The 25,642-nt window shown below is 39.8% G+C and overlaps 1 protein-coding gene across 1 annotated transcript in view; it reads right to left on the bottom strand.

Annotated features, from left to right (window-relative positions):
* Positions 1–17,761, bottom strand: part of LOC141343257 (uncharacterized) — a 128,048-nt gene extending 110,287 nt beyond the window's left edge. The window contains exon 1 of the mRNA XM_073847854.1: positions 17,536–17,761. Within this exon, the coding sequence (XP_073703955.1) occupies positions 17,536–17,587 (52 nt within the window). The 5' untranslated portion in view covers positions 17,588–17,761. The remainder of the gene's footprint in view (positions 1–17,535) is intronic.
* Between the last annotated feature and the right edge of the window lie 7,881 nt (positions 17,762–25,642).

Here is a 25,642-nt window from a genome sequence, read left to right as displayed (position 1 = left end):
ACTCCAACAGAGCCTATTCGATGGGGTGTCCGGGGGGCACCAGCTGCAGTTCACACGCGTCTAGGATGGACGCTTCAGGGTCCTATACCATCCATGGGATGTCCTCCTACCGCACGGCAATGCCTGCTAACCTCTATGGCTCCACTTCACGATGAGCTCCTTCAGAACGTTCAACGATTGTGGCAGTTGGACGCCGTTCCACAGTGGGAGGGCAAGGAGGTAACTCGGTCCAAGCAGGATCAGGAGTTGCTGCAGCTGCTGAACCAAAAGACTCTCACTCTGGAAATGGAGGGAATCCATCAGTTGGCTACACCCCTGCTGTGGCGAAAGGACATGCCTTTGTTGAATGCACCTAAAGAATCAGTCCTGCCTACCCTCCGTAGTGTTGAGAGGCGTCTGCAAAAGGACTCTGTGAAAGCTGAGGTCTACAAAGAAGAGATGAGTAAACTCATTAAGATGGGAGCTGTTCGGGAGGTGACTGATCCTATACCTACCTCACCTGAATGCTGGTACATCCCCCACCACCTCGTTAGTCACAATGGGAAGTGCCGCTTGGTGTTTAACTGCTCCTATCAGTATCAAGGACAAAGCCTAAATCAGTACCTGTTGCCAGGACCCACCCTCGGAGCCTCCCTGTTGGGCGTCCTTATCCGTTTCAGAGAACATCCAGTGGCTGTGAGTGGGGATATTAAGGCAATGTTCCATCAGGTTCGCCTTATACCTGAGGATCGTCCCTTACTCCGTTTCCTGTGGCGGGACCTGAAAATGGATGAGGGGCCTAAGATCCTTGAATGGCAGGTACTGCCCTTCAGCACAACTTCCAGTCCGTGCTGTGCCACCTATGCACTGCAATGCCACGTCCAGAAACATCCCCTGACAGATGAGGCAATTCGGTTTTCAGTGGAGACGTGTTTCTATGTCGATAATTGCCTGCAGAGCCTACCCACGACAGATGCGGCTCGGAGTTTAATTGATCGACTGCGTAATATCCTTTCAGAAGGGGGATTTGTCATTCGCCAATGGGCCTGTAGTGATCCTTCTGTGCTAAATAATCTACCATCCGATGCCCGAGCTGCAAGTGTGGAGCTGTGGTTAACACAGGAGATACCAGACGTTCCTGAGTCAACACTGGGTCTGAGCTGGAACTGGCAGACAGACACTTTGTCCTACAAACACCGACCTGTGATATACCAGACTCCCACTTTGAGGAACATCTATAAGGTCCTCGCTACCCAGTACGACCCCCTGGGATGGCTTCTACCTTATACGACTAGGGCGAAAGTCGTCATTAAGCAACTGTGGAACCGGCAGAGAGGGTGGGATGACCCCAACCTGCCCCCTGAGCTCCTGCAGTCCTGGAGTGCATGGGAGGAAGAACTCCAATACCTTCCCTGTATCTCATTTCCCCGGCCTTATGTCCCTCCTGAGGTTTGTATGGATGGAGTTACCCATGAGGTGCATATCTTCTAGGATGCCTCTGAGCAGGCATATGGAGCAGTGGCTTACCTCCGAACTACTGATCTGGCGGGTCAGACTTACCTGTCCTTCATCATAGCACGCTCCCGTGTCACTCCTAAACGAGCTCACTCCATTCCAAGGCTGGAACTCTGTGGAAGTCTGGTTGCGGCACAGTTGGCTAAGTTACTTGAAACCGAGTTGACTCTACAGGTCAAGTCTATTTTCCTCTGGACAGACTCCACCACTTTCCTCCAGTGGTTGAATTCGGAGTCCTGTCGCTACCGGGTCTTCGTGGGGAACAGAATCACTGAGATCCAGGAGCTGACGGAGAGATGCTCTTGGCATTATGTAGGCTCTGCGGACAACCCTGCTGATGACCTCACGAAAGGACGACCTCTCCAATACCTTGTTGCACCAAACCGATGGTCCCAAGGACCTGCTTTCCTCTTTCAGGATCCCCAAGAATGGCCAGTTATCCCTAAGTCTGAGCCCAAGGTAGACCAAGTTGAACTGCGGAAATCCATCTTCTGTGGGATGAATACCTTGTCTCCCTCTTCTGGTAAAATGGATGGATGGAATTACAACACCTGGCAAGAACTATTGGATGTTACAGCACAAGAACTTCGGCCCAACTTGGTTTCAGGGACTTCTCCAGAAGCTGAGGATTACCGCCAGGCTGAGGTCCATATCCTCAAACAGGTGCAGCAGGAATCCTTCCCTGAGGATTATAAACTGCTTGAGACTGGAAAGCCAGTAAGGTCTGGTAGTCGACTTATTACCATAGCTCCTGAAATATAGTAGTCAACATTCGAAGTGGATCAAAACCTTTCATCAAATTTGTCCTAAAACCAAAAAGAATACCCATTCTTATCTTAGGACAACTTTTGATTAACTTTTTTGATCCACTTCGAATGTTGACTACTGTAGATCCGTCAAGCGGTCTGATAAGGGTGGGAGGTCAGTTGCGCAGGGTGTCCGGCTTTGAGGATTCCATTTTACATCCTCTGGTCCTGGATCCTAGTCACGCCGTCACTCGTTTGATCATTCAGCATTATGATGACCTGTTAGATCACCCTGGATCGGAAAGGCTGTTTGGAGAGATCCGGCGATACTACTGGATTCTCAGAGGCCGCGAAGCTATCCGGCGGTTTCAGCGCGACTGCCCAGAATGTCAACGGTGGGGGGCCCAACCGTCAATCCCTAAAATGGCGGATTTACCTTCTGCGCGACTTCAACTTTATAAACCTGCCTTTCATTCTTGTGGAGTGGACTGCTTTGGGCCCCTGCTAGTCAAAATTGGGAGACGTACCGAGAAGCGTTGGGGTATTCTCTTTAAATGCCTGACCACAAGAGCGGTGCATTTGGACCTACTCCCGAGCATGAGTAGTGACTCATTTCTTATGGCCCTTCGAAGGTTTATTGCAAGAAGGGGAACACCTGCAGAATTATGGTCGGATCAAGGAACGAACTTCCGCGAACAGTGTCAGTTTGCCCGCCAACGAAGCCACTTCAACTTTAATCCTCCATCTGTCCCTCATTTTGGTGGAGTTTGGGAGAGGGAGGTAAGGTCAGTTAAATCGGCCTTGTACACAGTTTTGGGTTCACAGTCAGTTCCGGAGGAGGTCTTAATGACAGTCTTGCTGGAAGTAGAAGCCATTCTGAACTCAAAACCCTTGGGCTATGTATCATCAGACGTGGCTGATGCTGACCCGGTGACACCAAATAGTCTCCTCATGGGGCAGCCCGATGGATCTCTGCCTCAAGCCGTGTACCCCGAGTCAGAGATGTTGAGTTGCCGGCATTGGAGACACTCCCAGATCATAGCAGACCGTTTCTGGTCCAGGTTCATACGGGATTACCTCCCTAGCCTCCAAACCCGGCAGAAATGGCAGGCCTCTCCTCCCAACCTAAAGGAACAAACGGTTGTGATGATTGTAGACCCCCAACTACCTCGGAGCCTATGGCCTGTAGGACAAGTGATCAAGACCTACCAAAGCCCCGATGGTCATGTCAGGTCCGCCGATGTGCAGATAAAGGGTCAAGTGTATACCCGACCGGTAGCCCGCCTGATAATTCTGCCAGCTTTACCAATGGATAGGCCCCAGCACTGACTGGTTAAGTCGCCTTTCATGGAAGCAAAGATGCTTTGCATCTTTGGGGGCGGCTGTATTGAAGGCTCCTGCAAAGGGACTTTTATTATGAAACTGTAGTCATAGTAGAATGACGAAAGAGGGCAATGTAGTTCGTTAAGCTGTCGTTGTTTGCTGTGTTCGTGCGATCTATTGAGCTGCTGGCTGGAAGAATGACGATCCTAGTTTGTTTGTGGGGATTGCTGCAGATTGAACATCAAGGTGTTAGTCACTGACCACAAAGTAAGCCGGTTGTATTTATATTTGTGTTAAGAGTGATCGCAATAGTGTTAATATGCGTCTGTTTCAGACGAACATGCCTAGACATGGCCTGTAACGATCGTTCTTTATTATTCAGTTTAGTGATATTCCTTATGTGTGATTACCGATTCATAACGTGGATGTAAATCAGTGTTATGTGTTTCTAAAGATATTTTAATGATGTGATGTTGTTCTGTCAAGCTGCTACAATGCCAAATGAGTGATTAGCATTATGTTTGTGTAAATGCTATTAATATAGGCATCCATTCTATCCATATAAGAGAGTTGTAGATTTATAGTGACGCATTATCACTTATGGCTTGTAGTTATCTGTGAAATACCCCCTTTCCTTTATTTATCTGTATATTTATGAGAGAAATATCACTGATGTGAATTAGGAATACTTTGATTTCATTATGCAACTGTGAATGTTTGCTGTTGTATGTATTTTAGTTTCACTTTCATTTCATTCATCTCTTTACTGTACTTATTTTTTGCAGACTATTTACATCTGTAACTGTACATCTGTGGCCCTACCTTTCCCTGCTAATACACATACTAAACTTGATTACCTGTCTCCTCATTATTGGTGCTCTGACCAGCACTGTCAGGGGTGCGTGCAGGACGAGACGAGACGAAAGACAAGATTAACAATATATTTAATATAATAATTCAAGAGGATCAATGCAGGAACAGGCAGGATCAGGCAGGAACACTTACACACACATCACAAAACGTTAACGATCGACAATAAACTAAAGAAACAGACAAACTTATAAATGGTGACTAATCATTGAAGACAGGTGACTAATTACAGAGACACAGGTGGAACAGATGACAGTGATGAGGACTAAACCAAATGACTACAGAATGGCAGGGGGAGACAATGGGAGAAACCAATGACATGACAGACAGACAGAACTGTGACATTACGCCCCCCTCCGAATAGGTGCGTCCTCGCACCGTAGAAAAAAAAAGGAGGGGCGGCAAACCAGAAACAGTCCATGATGTAGGGGGCTTCGGCGGAGGACGCAACCGAAGGAGGGGGCCAAAAGAAAAGTCCAAAGGGCAAAAAAGACAGTCCAAGGGGGCGACGACGGTGGGAGGAGCCAAGGAGAAAACAGGAGGGACATGAAGCAGAACCCAGATCGCAGCCAGGATGACGGCCCACGGCGGAGCCGACGGAGGGAGGAGCCATGGTGGAGGAAGGACCGCCGACTCCAGGGGGCCGACCGACAGAGGCGGAGCAGTTGGCAGAGGAACCCGAGGCGGAGATGGAGAGCCGACGGACCAGGGCGACATAGCGGAACCGGAGGGCCAAGGTGGAACTAGAGGCTCTGGCGACCGAGGCAGAGGCGGAGTTCCGGAGGTCCGCGGCGGAGCCGGAGCGACAGAGGAAGAAGGCGATGCTGACGGGAAGGAGGAGCCTGACAGAGCCGGAGGGACAGAGGGACGAGGCGAAGCCAGAGGAGTGGAGTCCCGAGGCGGCGGATGGTCGACGACTGACCAAGGCGGAGCCGGAAGGACGATGGAGCCCGGTGGAGCTGGTGGGCCGACGGGCAACGGTGGAGCTGAGGGAGCAGAGAGCCATGGTGGAGCCGTGGTGGAGCCGCAGGGTCGGAGGGCCGAGGTGGAGATCTGGGCTCGGAGGCTGGAGGTGGAGCTGAGGGAACCTCCAGCCATGCCCCCGATGTGAGCTGACATCCCTGCGGCGAGCCCACTGCATAGCTGGTGGGCTGAGGGTGAGCAAGGGGACTGGCTGATGACTTCAAGGACTCAGGACAGCTGGGCGGAACCAGCGGGGACTCAGGATGGCTGGGTGGAACCAGCGGGGACTCAGGACGGCTGGGTGGAACCAGCGGGGACTCAGGAAAGCTGGGTGGAACCAGCGGGGAACAAGCAGATCCAGACAGAAGAGGGCGGGTGGGAGGGAAGTTAATGCCAGCCAGTGGCTCAGAGAAAAAGTCTATTAAATCAGGCGTGTTAAACTTTACAACTTCGGAAAAGTCAATTAAGTCCCCAGAGTTATCCAGCTCACCCCCAGCGGTGTTGCAGTGGGCAGGGCTCTCCATTTCCCTCACCTGCTCCACGTCGCAATCCACCGTCGCAGATGTAGAAACCGGCTCACGCACCTGATCAGCCGGAGAGGACTCTGGCTCTGTCGCTCGCAGCTCAGGCTCCGCCTCCGCGGTGCGCTCGGGTTCAAACTCCGCTTGTCAGGGTGATGGTTGGCTGCTCTCTGGGTCTTGAGTGGGGCTGCACCCACTCAATGTATCCGGCGATGCTCTCTCGAGGACCCTCCCCGGACAGCTGCGCTCTGGTGTTGATGTTCAGTCCATTGCGAAAGAAAGTGCACAGGCAGCTGTCCGGGTAGTGCGTGAGAGGAATTAGTCGCACATAGTCTCTGGTGTGGTCCTCGAGAAAACGACTCCCCTGCTCCAGGAGGATGATGAAAACATTCGGGTCATCCATGACAGGAAAAGAAAAAAATAAAATAAAACACTGTTACAAAAAACTGAAAAGAAACGCAGGGGAAGACGCTGTGAATGGTTTGGGTCGATCCTTCTGTCAGGGGTGCGTGTAGGACGAGATGAGACGAAAGACAAGATTAACAATTAACAATATATTTAATATAATAATTCAAGAGGATCAATGCAGGAACAGGCAGGATCAGGCAGGAACACTTACACACATCACAAAACGTTAAGGATCGACAATAAACTTCTTCTTCTTTGTTGTTTAATGGCGGTTGGCAACCAATCGTAAAGGCACATTACCGCCACCTACTTTACTGGAGTGTGGGCCTGAGTCAACTAACTCCCAAAAAAAAAAAAAAAAAAACATATATATACATATATATATATATATACACACACATATATATACATATATTATTACATATATACATTCCAACTTTAAATTCTGTTAATTAGGCCGGTTCTTCTCAGATAATTTAATAAACTTTCATTGTTATAACCCCCAAGTATAATTTTAATGTCTAAAGGTCCTTGTGTCATAATTTCTTCCTTTAATATTTATCTTTCTATGATGAATTTTTGACAGTGACATAATATGTGATCAACTGATTCCACCTCTTGACAATAATCACATAATCCGGTTGGATGTCTCCCTATTAGGTGTAATGTTTTATTTAAACCTGTGTGTCCCATTCTCAATCGTGTAATTATACCTTCTGTTTTATTATTTCCTTTACCTACCCTCCTATTTCCTACTTTCTCCTGAATTCTATAGTAATGTCTACCCGTTACATCCCTATCCCAATTATACTGCCATTGCTTTATTATGTTATTCTTAACTATAGTTTTTGCTTCTGATTTACTATATAGGATTTCCATAATTTCATCTAACCTACAAGCCTCCTTCGCTAAAACATCCGCAACTTCATTCCCTTTTATTCCTATATGTGCTGGAATCCACATGAATACTATCATCGCATTTGTTCTCTGAAGCCTAAGTAAAATTTCATATATTTCATATATGCAATCCTGTCTGTCCTTTGATGACAATAAACTAAAGAAACAGACAAACTTATAAATGGTGACTAATCATTGAAGACAGGTGACTAATTACAGAGACACAGGTGGAACAGATGACAGTGATGAGGACTAAACCAAATGACCACAGAATGGCAGGGGGAGACAATGGGAGAAACCAATGACATGACAGACAGACAGAACTGTGACAGGCACCCAGGGGGGTTTACTCATCCAGTACCTTATAACAGTTCAGAAGTCTCTATAACAGTAATTATTCAATTCCAGATGTTTACTTTTGTAAATACTATGTGACTTTGATGTATTTTAATGTTGAATGTCTAAGTTTACACTGGAGAGGTTGCCATGGAAACGGGGCTGCAGCAAGACACCTGAAACTAAAACTCCGTCTCTTGGTGCTGTTGTCGTCGCTGCTTTTAGGTACGTTTAGTGCTTAAAATCACACAAGCATTACATATAACTGTTCCTTACTTGTAATTGACTTGTTTCTGTTGAATATTTACTTTGTAGAAATGGTTTAATGTCTTCAAAAAAGTTTGTTAGCATCTCACAGATGAGGTATGCTAACTCTAGAGATTGAGCTCTTGTTTATGAAACTTTTTTCTTTTTTTGCTGACAGATTGTTTGTGGGTTATTGGAAGTAGGCTCATTTATTGAACCTAAATGGCTGAAAACAAGTGAAAATGCTTTTTGATCTTGTAAGATAAACACATACTGACAAAATATGTTCTTTCAGGAGGACAGAAATAAAGCCTCCACAACAGAAGGGAAGCTCCAATGTTTCAAAATGTCTGAATAGAGCTGCTGACAGATGCAGGGAATACAGGTGAACTGAAGAAGCTCATAGAAATAACTTTATATGCATTTTTCACACAATATATTTAACCTATATAAACATGTGTCTGTTAATTTATTTTGCTAAATTAAAATATTTATTTATTATAGTAATTTTAAGAAGCTTTTCACAGCCAAATGTAACTCTACTTAACACTAAAAACATATTCTGTTATATAATTTTAGTATATTATGTATTCTTTTTTCTGCATTGTACCTGTACTTTAACTTGTTTAACCTTCTAATAAACCAGCAACTGCATACTAAATATTGTGGTCTCTGTGACAAATTGCATGTTTTGTTCCTAGATTCTTCCATGATGATGTGAAGGTTCAGAGTGAACCTTCTTCTCCAAAGTGCTGTAAACCCATGATCTAGTAGTAAGTAAAATATTAAACATACACTACTGTTTCGTAAGTTTTGGTATGGTCAAAGTCTCTTCTGCCCACCACAGCTTTGTGTATTTTGATAAATAATACAGTTAAGGAGGAAAGGAAAGGAAAGGAAAGGGGGTGAGTGAGGCCAAGTATGGTGACCCATACAAGGAATTTGTGCTCTGCATTTAACCCATCCAAGTGCACACACACAGTAATGAACACACACCCGGAGCAGTGGGCAGCCATTGCTGCGGCGCCCGGGGAGCAGTTGGGGGATCGGTGCCTTGCTCAAGGGACTCACCTCAGTCGTGGTATTGAGGGTGGAGAGAGTGCTGTACATTCACTCCCCCCACCTACAATCCCTGCCGGACCTGAGACTCGAACCTGCAACCTTTGGGTTACAAGTCCGAATCTCTAACCATTAGGCCACGGCTGCCCCCTGTTAAGCAGTAATATTGTGAAATTAATATAATTTAAAATGATTGTTTTCTATTATAATATAGTTAGAGAACTAATTTATTTCTGTGATGCAAAGCTACATTTTTTAGTATCTTTACTCCAGTCTTCAGGGTCACATGATCCTTCAGAAATCATTAATCATGTGTTTAAGCAAGAGGACTTTTTGATGAATATTTTTTTTTTTTTTTTTACAGCATTTATTTGAAACAGAAATGTTTCCTTTAACTTTTGATAATTGATAATGATAAGACATTGATAATTAGAAATTAAAAATGTTTTTTCAGCAGCAAATCACCATATTAGAATGATTTCTGAAGGATCAGGTCACACTGAAGACTGGAGTAAAGATGCTGAAAATGCAGCTTTGATAAAAAGACATTTAGTTCACAATATATTCACAAAAATCTGTTAAATTGTAATAATATTTTACAATATTATTGTTTTTACTTCATTTTTATCAAATAAATGCAGCCTTGGTGAGCAGAAGCGTCTTATTTCAAAGACAAACTTTTGAAAGGTAGTGCACATTACAGTAATGATGTACCTCCCACTTATAGGGCTAGGTCACCTAAAAATGAAAATTATGTCATTAATTACTCATGCCCATGTTATTCCAAACCCGTAAGACCTCCTTTCATCTTCTGAACACAATTTAAGATATTTTTGATAAAATACAAGAGCTTTCTGACTCTGCATAGACAGCAAGGGTACCACCATGGTCAAGACAGAGAAGGGTAGTAATGACATTGTTGAAATTGTCCATGTGACATCTGTGGTTCAACTGTAGTTTTATAAAACTATGAGAGTAATTTTGTGCAAAAAAATTTGTATTCTCGTAGCATCATAAAATGAAGGTTGAATCGCTGATGTCACATGGACTATTTTAATAATGCTTTTACTACCCTTCTGTGTCTTGACCGTGTCAGGGCCCTTGCTGTATATGCAGGGTCAGAAAGCTCTCAGATTCCATCCAAAACATCTTAATTGGTGTTTTGAAGATGAACAAAGGTCTTACAGCTTTGGAATGACATGAGAGTGAGGAATTAATGACAGCATTTTCATATTTGGATGGAATAACCCTTTAAATGATACTGTGACATATGTGACCCTGGACCACAAAACCAGTCTTAAGTCGCTGGGGTATGTTTGTAGCAATAGCCAAAAATACATTGCATGGGTCAAAATTTTTGATTTTTCTTTTATGCCAAAAATCATTAAGAAATTAAGTAAAGTTCATGTTCCATGAAGATTTTTTGTAAAATTCCTACTGTAAACATATCAAAATGTAATTTTTGATTTGTAATATGCATTGTTAAGAACCTAATTTTGACAACTTTAAAGGTGATTTTCTCAGTCTTTTAGATTTTTTTGCATCCTCAGATTTCTGATTTCAAATAGATGTATCTTGGCCAAATATTGTCCTAACAAACCATGCATCAATAGAAAGCTTATTTATTGAGCTTTCATATGATGTATAAATCTCAGTTTTGTAAAATTTAACCTTATGACTGGTTTTGTGATCCAGGGTCACATATGTAGTCCATTCTGTGTCTGTTCCCTGAATACTGAGGGCAAATAATATATTTACCAAGGGTTCTATAAAAATTCTTATTGTGATTAAACCAGATCACAAGAAACACAAATAAGGGCAACAGCAGGGTACAAAACTCTGGACTATTGATAATAGTGAGGATGTATCAAAGTCCACTAAAGTATATGAGCAAATGTTTTGTATTTTGTTCCTTAACTTTAAAATAGTCTTTCTGATAATATCCGGGGGTCAGGTACAATCTTTTTGTTTAAATTAATTTAAAATACACATTTTTAGCCAAGCATTTAGATAACACATCTCATAACATTGCGCTAGAGTTATATGTAATTTAAATAAATCATCCTTTGTCTGAAATAATATGAACAGCTGCTATGCTAATCTTTCTCCTTTTGCTGGATGCCCATCCCAAGGTTACCAGAGGTCACGCCAGTTCAAGATCGGATCCAGCCTTACTTGTGAAGACTTCAGAAGATGGCAACACTCAATTCTTCAGATGATGCCAATTATACATGAACATACAAAACTGTGAAATATTATCTTTATATTGCCTTTAAGGGTATCAATTTTCAACCCGCTTTGTATTATTGCAGTGTTTCTAATATCTGTAAATCTGTAGATGAGAAAAACACTTTTTGCATCAACAAAATGACAAGACACTGTGTTTTCCGTCATGCAGCAGAGTTTTGCTCATAAATAAACTGGGGATCTCTGAGAAATTTTGAACATATATTAGCAACTTTGTAACATACAAAGAGGATTGAACATTTTTGAACTTACCCTTTAATAATGTTAACAGATTGTGTTTAACTGAACACTTCACTAGAGACTTTAGTAAGGGTTTATCAGAAAAGATTTTAAAATTTGTATCATATAACTTAAAACATTTAAACTGCTGTAGTGTTTGCTCAGTTTTGTGTGTGTGTGTGTGTGTGTGTGTGTGTGTGTGTGTGTGTGTGTGTGTGTGTGTGTTCATGTAGCTCTTGTAATATTGTACATCGGTTTTTGCCATGAAGATAGATTAGATTCTAATGTGGCAATAAAAATAGATTACCTTTATTAATTACCTTTATCTTTGAGCTGCTGTCATATGGACATTCCTTTGTTGCTAAAATTATGATCTTTCCCAGTAAGTCTCTGTCACCTCTTAGAGTTATTTTTTTTTCCATTGTAACCTTTGAAAAATGCATTTTCTGTAAACCTACTTTCAAATGATAAGTATTATGAAGTGTGTATATAATTATAGAGCAGTTAACCATGGTTTTACAATAGCTAAATGTAGCAACCATAATTATTAAATAAGTAAATAATATTTTTATTTATTTATTTATTTATTTATTGGTTCATAAGGTTTTGATACCATGGTTTTGTGGTAACCATGACTGTAGCTACCATATTTTTTTTTAAATCTTAAATGTGGTTGCTATGGTTTTACTGCGAATACTGTAGTAATGGTTAGTTTTGTACTTACTGTGGTTTTACTGCAACAGTCATTGATAAACAACGGTTATTGTAGTAAGAAATATTGATTTCGTTTTTACTATGGATTTACTGTAAATGCTGTGGAAAAAAAAGATAGTTAATATTTGAAAGAGTGAATGCTTTTTGATACAAGTATCTGATAAATGTAAATGTATTTAATGTCTGTTTTGAAAATGTTAATAAATAAATAAGCAAAAGTTATTGAGAGTGGTTTGGTATGTATTGTTTAATTATAAACCAGCGGCTCCTGCCACGGGTGGTACGTTAGAATAAGGATGAGCAAAACGCCGGTGAACCGCGCCCACGCAGAGCTGCGGGGATTTAAAGCTGCATCGGCCGAACGTCGACCGGAGAGCATTTGTGATCAAATGCCGACATCGCCGCGACTTCTTACCGATTAGCAAACGATCTCTCAGCGACATCGCGCCGATGGAGTTTTGTAAGTCGGGACGACGTCGGCCCAACGTATGTGTGCTGTCTGGGTAGTTTAATGAAGTTGACAGTAAACCAATTGCTGCTAGCCATTTGTTTTTTAACTAATATGTACGTACAGTGTTGATCTAAATGCAAACTGGTTGTAATTGAACGTACAGTTGAGTATTTACCGTTGCTGAAAGGTAAGTAAGACAGTGAAACTAAGTCGCGATTTCAACGGTGAATCAACGTCATAATATCAACGTTGAAATTTTTTGCAAATCCGAAAGGTTATTCACCGTTGATTCAATGTCGACAGATGACCGTAACCCGAAAGGTAAGAGGGTGAAACAAAGTCGCAATTTCAACGCTGAATCAACGTTGTTACGTCTACATTGAAATGACGTCACAATATCAACGTTGAAATTTTTTGCAAATCTGAAAGGTTTTTCACCGTTGATCCAACCATGGTACCTGACGTTGTTTCAACGGTGAATCAACGTTGAAATGCCGGCTGGGTGTGTACTCTGTCCACCTCTGCCTACCAATACTAGGGGGGTAGTAATCTGGCGGGGGTCAGAATTTGGCATAGCACCGGCGTGTGAGCGCCTCCAGCCCCACACCTACAGCTCCGCGAGCCGACATGACTCCCGGTACAAAGGCCGGTGCCCGCCGCCACACAAACACTAACTCACTTAAGACACACCACTAAGATACCATAAAATACCCCCCCCCCAAAAAAAAACAAAAAAAAACATAAAAAAGTAGAAAAAAAGATAGAAAAGAAAGCACTCACGCCAAACGCTCACACTCACGCCTCCGCACACTTGCTCAGCACATGGGCACAAAGAGATTTCATATTTGACAAGTTGTAACACTGATTCACCCAGGATATTTATTTATTTTATGTATAACCTCTATACTTAATTTCGAACTGATTAATTTATATTTTAAAACACGATTTGGTCATGAATTTATACATTATTCTGGTAAATACAATACTCACCAATGACATCATTTAAAATAACATGTTATAATATTCAAGGGATGTTCTCTTCAGCTTTTGGAGAGAAAAGTACTAATCCTGATTTTGTTAATGCTGTACATAGTTCAGATATAATTATTTTACTTGAGACATGGAGTCGTTTAGACTCCAAAACTTACACCCCTTCAAACTACAGAGAGCTACGTATTCCCTCAATTAAACAGCCTAATGTGAAAAACGGAAGAGATTCAGGAGGAATTATAGTTTGGTTCAAAGAACATCTGTGGCATTATTTTCAGCCTATGAAAAAGGGAAAAACACATATTTGGATAAAACTTAAAAAAGAGATTTTGTGTTTAGATGAGGACCTGTACCTGTGTGCCACATATATCCCCCCATATGAGTCACCTTATTATAACAAAGACATCTTCTCAACCCTTCAATCAGAGATAAATTACTTTCAATCTATCGGTTCAGTTCTATTAATGGGAGATCTGAATGCCAGAACAGGGAAGGAAGTGGACTACATCAGCTCAGATGGAAACAAATATAAATGGTTCATTTAATCATCAACACAAACTCTTTACTAAAACACGCCAGAATTATGATAACATAATTAACAGACATGGAAAACAAGTCCTGCAGCTCTGCAAAAGCCTGGGCCTATATATAGTTAATGGCAGAATAAAAGGTGACTCCCTGGGTCGATTTACATACTGCTCATATTTAGGCAGCAGCACAGTAGACTACGCCATCACAGATATAGACCAAAGTAAAATCAATTATTTCACTGTGATGCCACAGCTGCCATTTTCAGACCACAGCCACATAGTCCTCAGTCTCAACAGATCAGTGAATCATCTGCCCTCTGTAAAAAAAAAAGTTAAACTATATCCACTCCCCCCCAAATTTAAATGGAGCAATGACAGTCCTGCCCAGTATGAAGCTGCGCTCCACAGCACCCAAGTTGACAACATGATAAACTTATTTCTCCTGACTACATTTAGTGAAGAGAAGAGAAGTATCAGTTTAGCAACTGAACAGTTAACTCAAATCTTTTCTACAGTGGTCAGAAAAGCCCTCAGAAAAAGAAAAAAATTCAGATGCAAAGAATTGGCTAAAGATGTTTGGTTCGATAAAGAATGCCAAAAACTAAGAAAAGAATTACGATCATTATCAAATAAAAAACACAGAGACCCAGCAAACCAACAAATACGAGCCACATATCAACAAACCCTCAAAATATACAAGTCACTGCTAATACAGAAGAAAACTGATCACATAAAAATAAAAATAAACAAAATTGAGGAGGCAATCGATCAAAATTATTTTTGGGACCTATGGAAAAATTTAGAAAAATCCAAAGAGACCAAACACCTTCCCATCTATGACCCAAAAATCTGGACTCAACATTTTGGAAAACTCTATTCACTAAACGAACCAACCCCCACCCAAAAACATCTGACTTCCCAACTAAATAACCTGGAATACACTATTAAAGACAGGCTAAATCATTTAGACAAGCCCATAGAATTAACTGAGCTGATAGAGAAGATGAAATCCCTAAAAATGAAGAAATCAAGTGGCTTAGATGGAATATCTAATGAGATGCTGAAACACAGCAGCCCCAAACTGACAGTTGCTGTCCTAAAATTATTCAACCTTTTATTAAAATCTGGACACTTTCCTGAGATCTGGAAAGAGAACCTGATTACCCCAATTTTTAAACAAGGAGATAAGTATGACCCAAATAATTATAGAGGCATTACAGTGAGCAGTAACCTCGGAAAACTATTCTGTTCGATCATTAATGACAGATTAATTCAGTTCATCCAAGAACACAAAATTTTAAACAATTGTCAAATTGGATTTATGCCTAAACAGAGAACTTCAAATCACATTTACACACTCCACACACTTATACAAAAATATGTTCACCAAACAAAACAAGGGAAAATATTTGGCTGCTTCATTGATTTTAAAAAAGCCTTCGATTCGGTATGGCATAATGGACTTTTTCTAAAACTAATTCAAAGCGGAATAGGAGGAAAGACATATGACATCATAAAAGACATATACAACGGAAACAAATGCTGTGTCAAAATCAGTGACAAACGGACTGATTATTTCAGTCAGACCAAAGGAGTCCGTCAAGGCTGCAACCTGAGCCCGACTCTATTTAATATCTACATAAATGAATTGGCATCAAAACTCGAAAAGTCCTCTAATCCTGGCCTGACCCTAGAGGGCAAAGAAATCAAATGCCTCCTGTACGCCGATGATCTTCTGCTCTTGTCACCTCATGAAGAGGGGCTACATGAAAGCCTCTCAATTTTAGAAAATTACAGTAGAGACTGGACCTTGCCAATAAACATGGAGAAATCCAAAATAATGATCTTTCAGAAAAAGCCTCGCCTTACTGACAAAAAGTATAGTTTCACAATCGGGGGAACACTTATTAATCATGTCACATGTTATAATTATTTGGGTCTCACAATCTCAGCTTCTGGTAAATTGGATCTGGCAATAAAACATCTGACCGATAAGGCACATAGGGCTTATTACACAATTAGAAAATCACTATTCAAATTCAACCCACCCATTAAATTGTGGCTGAAAATCTTTGACAGCATCATCAAACCCATTCTTCTATATGGCTGTGAAATCTGGGCCCCCAAATTTAAACTAAACTATGATTCTTGGGATAAAAACCCCACTGAAATTTTTCACCTCGAGTTCTGCAAGAACATCCTGGGACTCCACAGAAACGCCCCTAATCTCGGCTGCAGGGCAGAATTGGGCAGATTCCCCCTCCTAGCAGAAATCCAGAAGAGAACAGCGAAGTTCTGGTTCCATCTGTCTGACACACTGACAGATGGCTACCATCACTGTGCTCTTACTTACAGGGCAGGACACCCAGAGAGTGACCCCATGCAATATTTAGTGGAAAAACACCAACTAAATTCAACAATTCAGTTTAGACACGCAAAAGTTAAAGAAATTGGAAGATTAACCCAGGAAGAATACATCCATGATTGGCAAATCAAAGTAGCACAAATTAACAAATTAAAGTACTTCTCCAGATTAAAGACTGGTTATCAATTGGCACCTTACTTGACCAAAATTAAAGATTATCATCAGAGAAAGCTCCTGACAAAGTATCGTCTAAGTGAGCATAGTCTATTTGTAGAGACGGGCCGACACAAGCAGAGCTGGAGAGCCAGAGAGCTAAGACTGTGTTCTCACTGCACAGATGGACTCATAGAGGATGAACTGCATTTCCTTACGGAGTGCAGCAAATATAAAAACATCAGAGATGCCTATTTTACAAAAATAGCTCAAATTGTGCCTGATTTCCAACAAGTAAGCCACATAGACAAACTCGGTTATATCTTGGGAGAGAAAGAAAAGTGTATCCACTTAGCAGCGCAGTATGTTTCCTCCTGCCATATTATGAGGAACAAAGGCTGAACCCCCCTTTTCCTTATCACTGCTCTCTGTAGATATTTACATTATATTTGCTATTGTTTTTGTTTTTTATGCATTTATTTATTTAGTTATGTATTTATTGTGTACGTGTTATACTGTATATGATATGCCAGTATAACTTGTTCACTGTTTATTGCTTTGGCAACATTGTGCTATTTTACAGTCATGCCAATAAAGCTCAGTTGAATTGAATTGAATTGAATTGAATTGAATTGAATTGAATTGAATTGAATTGAATTGAGAGAGAAAGAGAGACAAAGAGTGCTCTTTTATTCACACTGAGAAGCATGCACGCTTGCTGCCTACATCAGCCTTACATAATCAGTGATGACTGGAAAAAAGTGGAGGCTTACAAAAAACAGAGAGAGAGAGAGAGAGATTTTATTTTTTATGGATGTATATTATATGTATTTTTGTTTTGATTCTATTCTGATGTATAGAATGCTTTGGCAATATGTATCCAAGTATGTCATGCCAATAAAGCAATATGAATTGAATTGAATTGAGAGAGAGAGAGAGAGAGAGAGAGAGAGAGAGAGAGAGAGAGAGAGAGAGAAGTAAACGGATAATAAATCCTACGTACCATCGCTGATCACCAGCAGTACTGCCATCAAAACACAGCTTTTTCGGTGCATCTTCAAATGCTAATTTAAAACCAAAACGAGTATGCCCTTTAGTTATAAATTGCCACAAATATCTATCTCTGACTGAAGCGTCTTCGCAAAATGTCCGCAGACCAATTTTACTTTCGATTTCAAAAGGTCCGGCCGTCTGGTTGCTTCAAGTCAGCTGATCATGAAGCCTTAGGCTGCGTTCACACTTGGCGTCTTTTTTGACAAGAAAAAGTTGACTAGGGCGTTTTTTTAGTAAAAAAAAAAAAAGCTGGCAGCGTTCTGTTACAAAAAGCAGCCGAGTGCGTCTTTAGTTGCTATAACAACAGCTGCAACAGTAGCGTAGTGCTGTGTGGTGAAGGAATGTCGAGAAAGACCCTCTTTGTGATGTATATTATGATAGAGTTGTTTACTCATATCATACAACTCCTTGTGCTCCGAAACTAGTACGATAAGTTTATTTACCGGCAACTTCTCCAGTTTTTTTTTTTTTTTTTCTTGTTGTTTTTGTTGTTATGGAAACGATAGGTCCCGCTACTCGCTTGTCATTGGTCAGCTGTCAAAAAAGCGCTTGACGTAGGGCGTTTTCTTCAAAAAAGTTAAACTTTTTTCAACTTAAAAAGACGGTCTGAGCTGCAGAAAAAGACGCCGGCGGTGGCGTTTAAAAAAGCGCTCAGGGCTTTTTTGAAAAGACGGTTTACTCCATAGGAATAGAATGTAAAACAGACGCTGGCAGTTTGAAAAAAGACGCCAAGTGTGACTGGCTGCATTCGAAATCGCATACTTAATGAGTAGGTACTTAATTTAAATAAGTACTGTACATAACACGCGCTAAAAGAGTACTTAGGCGGTGTTCACACTTGCCGTCCTTTTTCAAACTGCCAGCGTCTGTTTTACATTCTAATCCTATGGAAACAACTCTATCATAATATACATCACAAAGAGGCTCTTTCTCGACATTCCTTCACCACACAGCACTACGCTACTGTTGCAGCTGTTGTTATAGCAACTAAAGACGCACTCGGCTGCTTTTTGTAACAGAACGCTGCCAGCTTTTTTTTTTTTTACTAAAAAAACGCCCTAGTCAACTTTTTCTTTGTCAAAAAAGACGCCAAATGTGAACGCGGCCTTACTCTACAGCCAAATCTCGTTGAGTATGAATGCGATCCGGACTTCATCCGCTATGACGACGTAAAATCGTAACCACTTGAATATATGTTTTTAATTTATTTACGTGCAAAATTGTTTATCCACACGCAAAACTGGCTTGAAATCTCCTTTGTTTTCCTTTTTATTGTTGGGTTTCTCTTGATTCATCCCCGAGGCTTATAAAAAAAAAAAAAAAAAAAAACATACAATTTTAATGCATTATGATTATATGAATATTACGATAATTTAAAGATATTTAATTTTCACGTGTATTCACAATATTCACAATATTCAATTTTCTTTTTTTCACGTGTAGAGAATCACATGTAGGCTACGCAAACCCTTTATAGTTTTTTTTTTTCTGTCATTATGATTGTTCGCTGATAAAATAGCCTATCTTTTCCTGCGGTTGTACTTTCTGTAATAAAAATAAAATAAAGGCGACAGGTAAACAGAACACCCAATGGCATCACGACCACCCTACCTAGTACGTTTCCCTACTTGTTTTCAATGTTTGCTATATCTGCACAAAGGAGACGTTAATCAGCTGCTGGAATATCACATCTCTGGAGAAGTCTTTTGATTTTACACTCGAAAAATGTATGTTAGAAATTAAGATGACCTCGGAATGCCTTGCTAGACAACACCAACGCTTATGAACAATAATACTGATAAATACTAACCACTAATTAAGTATATTTTTAGTCAAATGAGCTACATGTATTTTTTTTTTCAATACGCCATATGCATTCATGACTAGTCAATGTGAATTGATTTAATAATAATGAATTAATAATGAATTAATGCTATATTTCATTAACTGACAACAAGAAACATGAATAAATTCGTAAAAGAATAAATAATTCTGCCAATTCTGCAGCTTTATTCTGATGAAGCAGCTGACCACCGTGTCCACCTTTACCTGTGTCTGCCGTCCATCAAGTCCTGTCCCTGTAACACAGTGGCGATTTCTTTAAGACTGCAAGGGAAGCTCAGCTTCGCCTATAATGTCACAAAATTAATGGTCAAATTATGTACTATTGTATTAACATTTTATTGACTAAAAATGCGTTAGAAAACGTTCATCTCTCATTAGAGTTCGTTCAGAATCAGTTAGATATAGCAGGTCGGCTGACTTGATTTTCTTCTCATACATTCCCGTAGTGTCAATAGTGCATTTCCCCGTTGAAGCCCAGCGTCCATTGACTTCAATGCGGCTGCTTTGAACGTTTTTTTTTTTTTTTGTCAGTGCTTTGAAACTTACGGAGCCCCTTACGTCACCTGTAGAAGAAAAATAATTAATCCGTGGGGACGGTTTTGCAATTCGTTCCCTCAGTTTATAAATCGTACTCACGAATTCTTAAACTGTTCCCTCCCAGCCGGCATTTCAACGTTGATTCACCGTTGAAACAACGTCAGGTACCATGGTTGGATCAACGGTGAGAAACCTTTCGGATTTGCAAAAATTTTCAACGTTGATATTGTGACGTCTTTTCAACGTGGAAGTAACAATGTTGATTCACCGTTGAAATCGCGACTATGTTTCACCCTCCTACCTTTCGAATTATGGTCATCTGTCGACGTTGGATCAACGGTGAATAACCTTTCGGATTTGCAAAAATTTTCAACGTTGATATTATGACGTTGATTCACCGTTGAAATCGTGACTTAGTTTCATCGTCTTATGTACCTTTCAGCAACGGTGAATACATAACTGCACATTAAATTACAACCATTTCACATTTAGATCAACACTGTACGTACATGTTAGTTAAAAATCAAATGACTAGCAGCAATGGTATCAACTTCAATAAACTAACACATGATCAATATTGTAAAACAAGTTTTATTTTGGAAACATACACTGTAAATAAAAAATAAAAACCTGTCGAAAACATTTTCCAAAAACAATACAAATACATGAATTCTGCTCACATGTTACTGTATCCCAGTTTGTGATGAATACAAAGTAATCAGACTTTAGACATTATACATTACCATTCAGAAGTTCTCACAGTAAAATTTTAAATGTTTTTTTAAGTCTCTTCTGCTCACCAATCCAAGTACAGAAAAATTGAATAAAATATATTTGTACTATTTGAAATGTTTTTCATTTGAATATATTTGAAAATGTAATTTAATCCTGTGATGTCAAAGCAGAATTTGTATCATTACTCATGATCAAGTCACATTAACCTTCAGAAATCATTCTAATATTCTGATTTGCTGCTCAAAAAAAAAAAAAATGTTGGAAACAGCTCAGTAGAATTCTTTCAGTTTGCTTTGATGAAATGAAAATGAAACAATTTATCTGATATAGAAATCTATTGTAATATTATAAATGTCTTTATTATCACTTTTGATCAATGTAAAGCATCCTTGCTAAATAAAATTACAAATGCTTTTTATTTCAAGTAAATGCTAATCTTTGGATCTTACTATTCATCAAAGAATCCTGAAAAAAAAAAAATCTACTGCTTAAATATTGATAATAATAAATGTTTCTTGAACAGTATATTAGAATGATTTATAAAAGATCATGTGACACTGATGACTGGAGTAACAGTAATAAATTACATTTTAAAATATTTTAAATAATATTAAAAAGTATTTTAAATAATACAAATATTATAAAGCAGAAGGAAATTTAATAATAAAAAAAAAAAAAACCTTACTGTTCAAAAACTTGACGCGTAGTGTATTTTTTTTCTGATGCTGAAAAAAACAGATGTCAGGGTTTAAACTTTTCCAAATCCCTAGACCCCAGAAGGTTAAAGACTCAAAGTTTTTGTACAATAACATGCATATTTTGCGCTGCACAAGAGAAAACTTTTTTGACTAAAACCACTTGATCTCTTATTTGGTGGTTTACTAGTTCTGTGAAAACAGGTTTACAGATGTGTAACAGGTTTACATTTGTGCAGTGGAAATGGGTAAAAGACTTTGAGAATGGAACCTGCAACAGAAACCATGTCGTGGTAAAGGGGTAAAAAGCAATCGCCTTAAAATTCTTTACACAGGAAATACCTTAAATGAAATGTATTTATTATTTTAAGCCAACATGTTTCTTCAAATTCTGATAAAAACAACAGCCTTGTGCATATAGCATGGTTGTGCTTCGGGTGATCTTTGAAAGAGTCCCAGCTCTGGGTCCTTTCTGATGCTGTCCTCTCCTCTCTCCCCCACTTGTGTGCTTTCTGTGCTGTCCTGCATAAACAAAAACACCAAAAATAAAATTTCATAAAATACCAATGTTGATACTGTTGAATATCTTTAACTGAAAACACTCAATACAAAACAAATCTTATACAATATTTTTTACTTTACAGTCCAATAACAGTGGAATTGGAAACAAAGTGCACAACACTTCATTAAACACATTTTGACGTATTCAGATTAAAATTTTAAACAACATGGTTTTAATCACAATTCTAACAAAACAGTGTACTTAGTGAAACAAGTAAAATCATATTCTGTACATTTGTATTACATTAAATAAACTTATAACAAAGGATCAATGAATCTCTACCAGAACTGAGAGTGCAAAGTAGCAGATGAACAATTCCTTACCAAACTGCCAATAAACTGGATCCTTAATGACTCTACAATGGGAAAGAATAAATGGTTTACTGAAATTTTCTTAAAAAGCTGTTTTTCGTTTTAAACCATTCCTTTAAACAATCTTAATTCATTTTAATTATAAAGACATTTGCCGTTATATTAGGTATGTGAGTAAAATTTTCAACAAGGTTAAATGCTAAAACTAGTTGTTCAGATAGAAAGAGCTTGAAAAATCCTTTAAAATGACACCAAGACCATGTTTATGGGTTCAAGAATAACAAAATACTGGCCATTTGAAGCTCGAAAGTCGTCACTTTATTTTGTCCCTTGTTTTCCATTAAAATTAAACAAAAGGTGTGACCGAATCATAAAAATAATAATGTTTATTTTGCTGTAACTTTTTTAATTTGTGAGATATTGACCTGAAACTTTTAGGATAAGCTGTTTGCCATATCCTCTACATATTCTACTTCTGAAAAGTCAGATACACCATAATATATATAAAAAAACAACCACTAATTACACCAAATAACACTCTTTATTCAGACAGCACTTATAAAAACAAAGTTACAAAGATTTAAAACTACTTGGAAATACAACAGTGTACTTGTATCACCTCATGTAATGACTGTTTTAGAGGTTTTGGTGTGAAACAAAACAAACTAATTACTGCAATACTGATCAACTTTTACATTACATTTCATTTCACCCACATTAAGATAGGGTCAAATCTTTCAGAATCAAATCGGATGCAAGTTGGTATTTTGAAATTTCATAATCAGTGGCATCATCCTCATAGTTTTGTCCTTCAAGCCAATAGCCAATAACATATGTGCCTCCTTGTTTCTTCAGATATTTATCAATTTGTCCATAATACATGGTTTCACTTTTTGAGTCCTTGTCAAACCAGATGTGGCATATCCTTCTGCCCACAACCTTGCCCCCAACAATTTCATCAACATTGAACCTGCAGTCTTCATCCATCTCAGGGAACTCAATACTCAAATCCAAGTTTGGCTTCTTCAGTTTTGCCTCCAGCTTCTTCCTTTCACTTTCCAGTCTTTGCTGCTGTTTAGCTGCAAGTCTCTTCATTACTTCCTCTTGAATTTCAGCACAGTTCTTTCTTCTCCGTTGCCTCTGTTTCTTTGCACTTGTTATGGCAACTTTAATCAGTTTTTCTCTTTTTTCAGATGTCAATCCATCCAGGTAATCCAATACTTTATTTTTCTGAGCACGAATCTTACAGGAGATGAAGCACAAGGTGGCATTTGGGGCCTTGTCCTTCAGAGCAGAAAACATGCCCATCACTTGCTCTGCATCAATGTTATGTAAACGAGCACTTTCTGTCTCCTTTTTCAGCTGATCATTTACATCCATGTTAAAGTACCTCTGGTACTGCCTTGTGAGGACATTTTGGACTGCATTTATACATCCTTCCATCATTGACAGAAAGAGATCTCTGTCCACAGGTTCCACCAGAAGAGCCTCAAGATCTGGACTTCTGGACAGCTCAGCACCAAACATATCATGTGTCACAGAGAGAATTTGTTGAGGATCTTGTGAAAATACTTCTAACCTGTCTAGAACCTCCTTTACCATGACTGAACCTTCAAAGTGACTGATTTCAGAGGCTGCGCCCTTGTAAAATCTGGCCATCCAAGGCCCAGTCAGCACTTTGCCCAAAAGACCAAGCACCTGAATTTCCACCATTGCAACAGGACTTTGAAAATCATGTTGGAGGGCACCTCTGAGCCTGTTGCATGAAAAGGTTTGTCCGTTAAGAAACTTCACAAAGAATTCTCTGTGTTCATGAAGCCGTTCACAGATCAAGAACATAACATGGAGCCTGTTTCCTCTGTATCTTGGCAGCAAACCTCGAGGCAGTTTGGCATTAGACAATGCAAGCACAAATCCTTTTGGGTCCCCAGCTGCATCTTTGTACCTGAATTTATTCAAGCCCAGCACTAGATCATTGGCCATGCAATCTGAACCCAACACCTTCTTCACAATGTTAGATGGTTCCTTCTGCTTCAATGCTTTGCGACATTCAGTAGCAATCGTTTCTAGTGGATGTAGGTGGCAATTTAATTCATTAATTTTTTTGCCCCAGGAATTCTCTAATCGTTCAATGGTGGCATGGTTAACAGCTGCCCTGTTGGTCATAGAATTTGAAACAGACGCAATTATTTCTGACCTTATCTTTGGGAAGTCTACTGTGTTGTCCTTTATTTTCTCAGCTTTGTGAAAAGCACAATGTACCTCAACTAAATTGTCTACAGACTGATTAATGTGCACTTCATAGTCCTCTGCAGTTCCCCCAGCCAAAGGATCAACTGCAATAATGTGGCACTTGTCCGATGAAGTTACATGTATTGAATTGACGTGTACACCCTCCTGAGTTGTTGCATCAAAACCTAATGTCATATCCTTGTTCTCTAGCATATGCTCAGCCACTTGAAAATCTGAAATGGTGCCAAGTTCACGGCACATCATTTCCACTGTGCTCCTATGTGGGACATCTCCGATATCAACACCAGTGCGCTTTGCAAACTGAGAAATCAAAGTGGGGATGTTTTTTGTAGGAAGATTATTTACAATTGCTTCATAAACAAGCATCCTCATTTCTGTGGGATACTGCTTCTCCTCCTTTTTTAATTTCGAGTCACGCTGCCGATCATTAACTGTATCCTGTAGCCACATATTGTCACATTGCAGCTGGCAGATAGCATCATTTTTTTCTCTGAGCTTGCCCTGCAAATCAGCAATGGTAGCATCTTGTCCGTCATTTAGTCCTTGTGCCCGAATTGTCCTCCTTCGGGTTTTATTGCGGTGTTTTAAACGTTTGTGCATTTTTTGTAATTTTGTTAGTTTTCCTTTAACATCACAAAGTTCCTTCACTATGGCTAGTTTGGAGTATTTGGAATGAATTTCAGCAATTTTTAACTTTTTTTTTGCTAATGATGCATCTTTCCGTTTTAGAAGTTGTCTTAGATGTTTTACTTGCACAACCTGTAGTGCTTGTGCCTTCAATTTAGCTCTTAATTTTTTCACTTTGTTCAAGTGATTTTGCTTCATCTCAGCTCTTTGTCTTGCAACAAAAGCTAATGTCTGTTGCATCTTAAGTTTCCTTGGTGTCAACAAACCCTTTCGCTGTAAGGAACGTATAGATAGTGGTGTGTCAGGGGTGCCTGGTACCTTGGACTTCGTTGTTCTCATCGGTGTTGTTGGACTTTCACTTGATGTTGATTGAACATCTGGTGTGGGTAATGTGTAATCTGAATCAGTGGGTCCAACATCTCCAGTGGAAGGCAGACTTGGGTCATCATGCATTTTAACACCATGGGGAGGCTGACCATTGTTCAGATCAAA

Source organism: Garra rufa, chromosome 1 (genome assembly GCF_049309525.1).
Source record: "Garra rufa chromosome 1, GarRuf1.0, whole genome shotgun sequence".
In the NCBI taxonomy this organism is placed as follows: Eukaryota; Metazoa; Chordata; class Actinopteri; order Cypriniformes; family Cyprinidae; genus Garra; species Garra rufa.
This window is presented reverse-complemented; position numbering and strand designations above follow the sequence as displayed.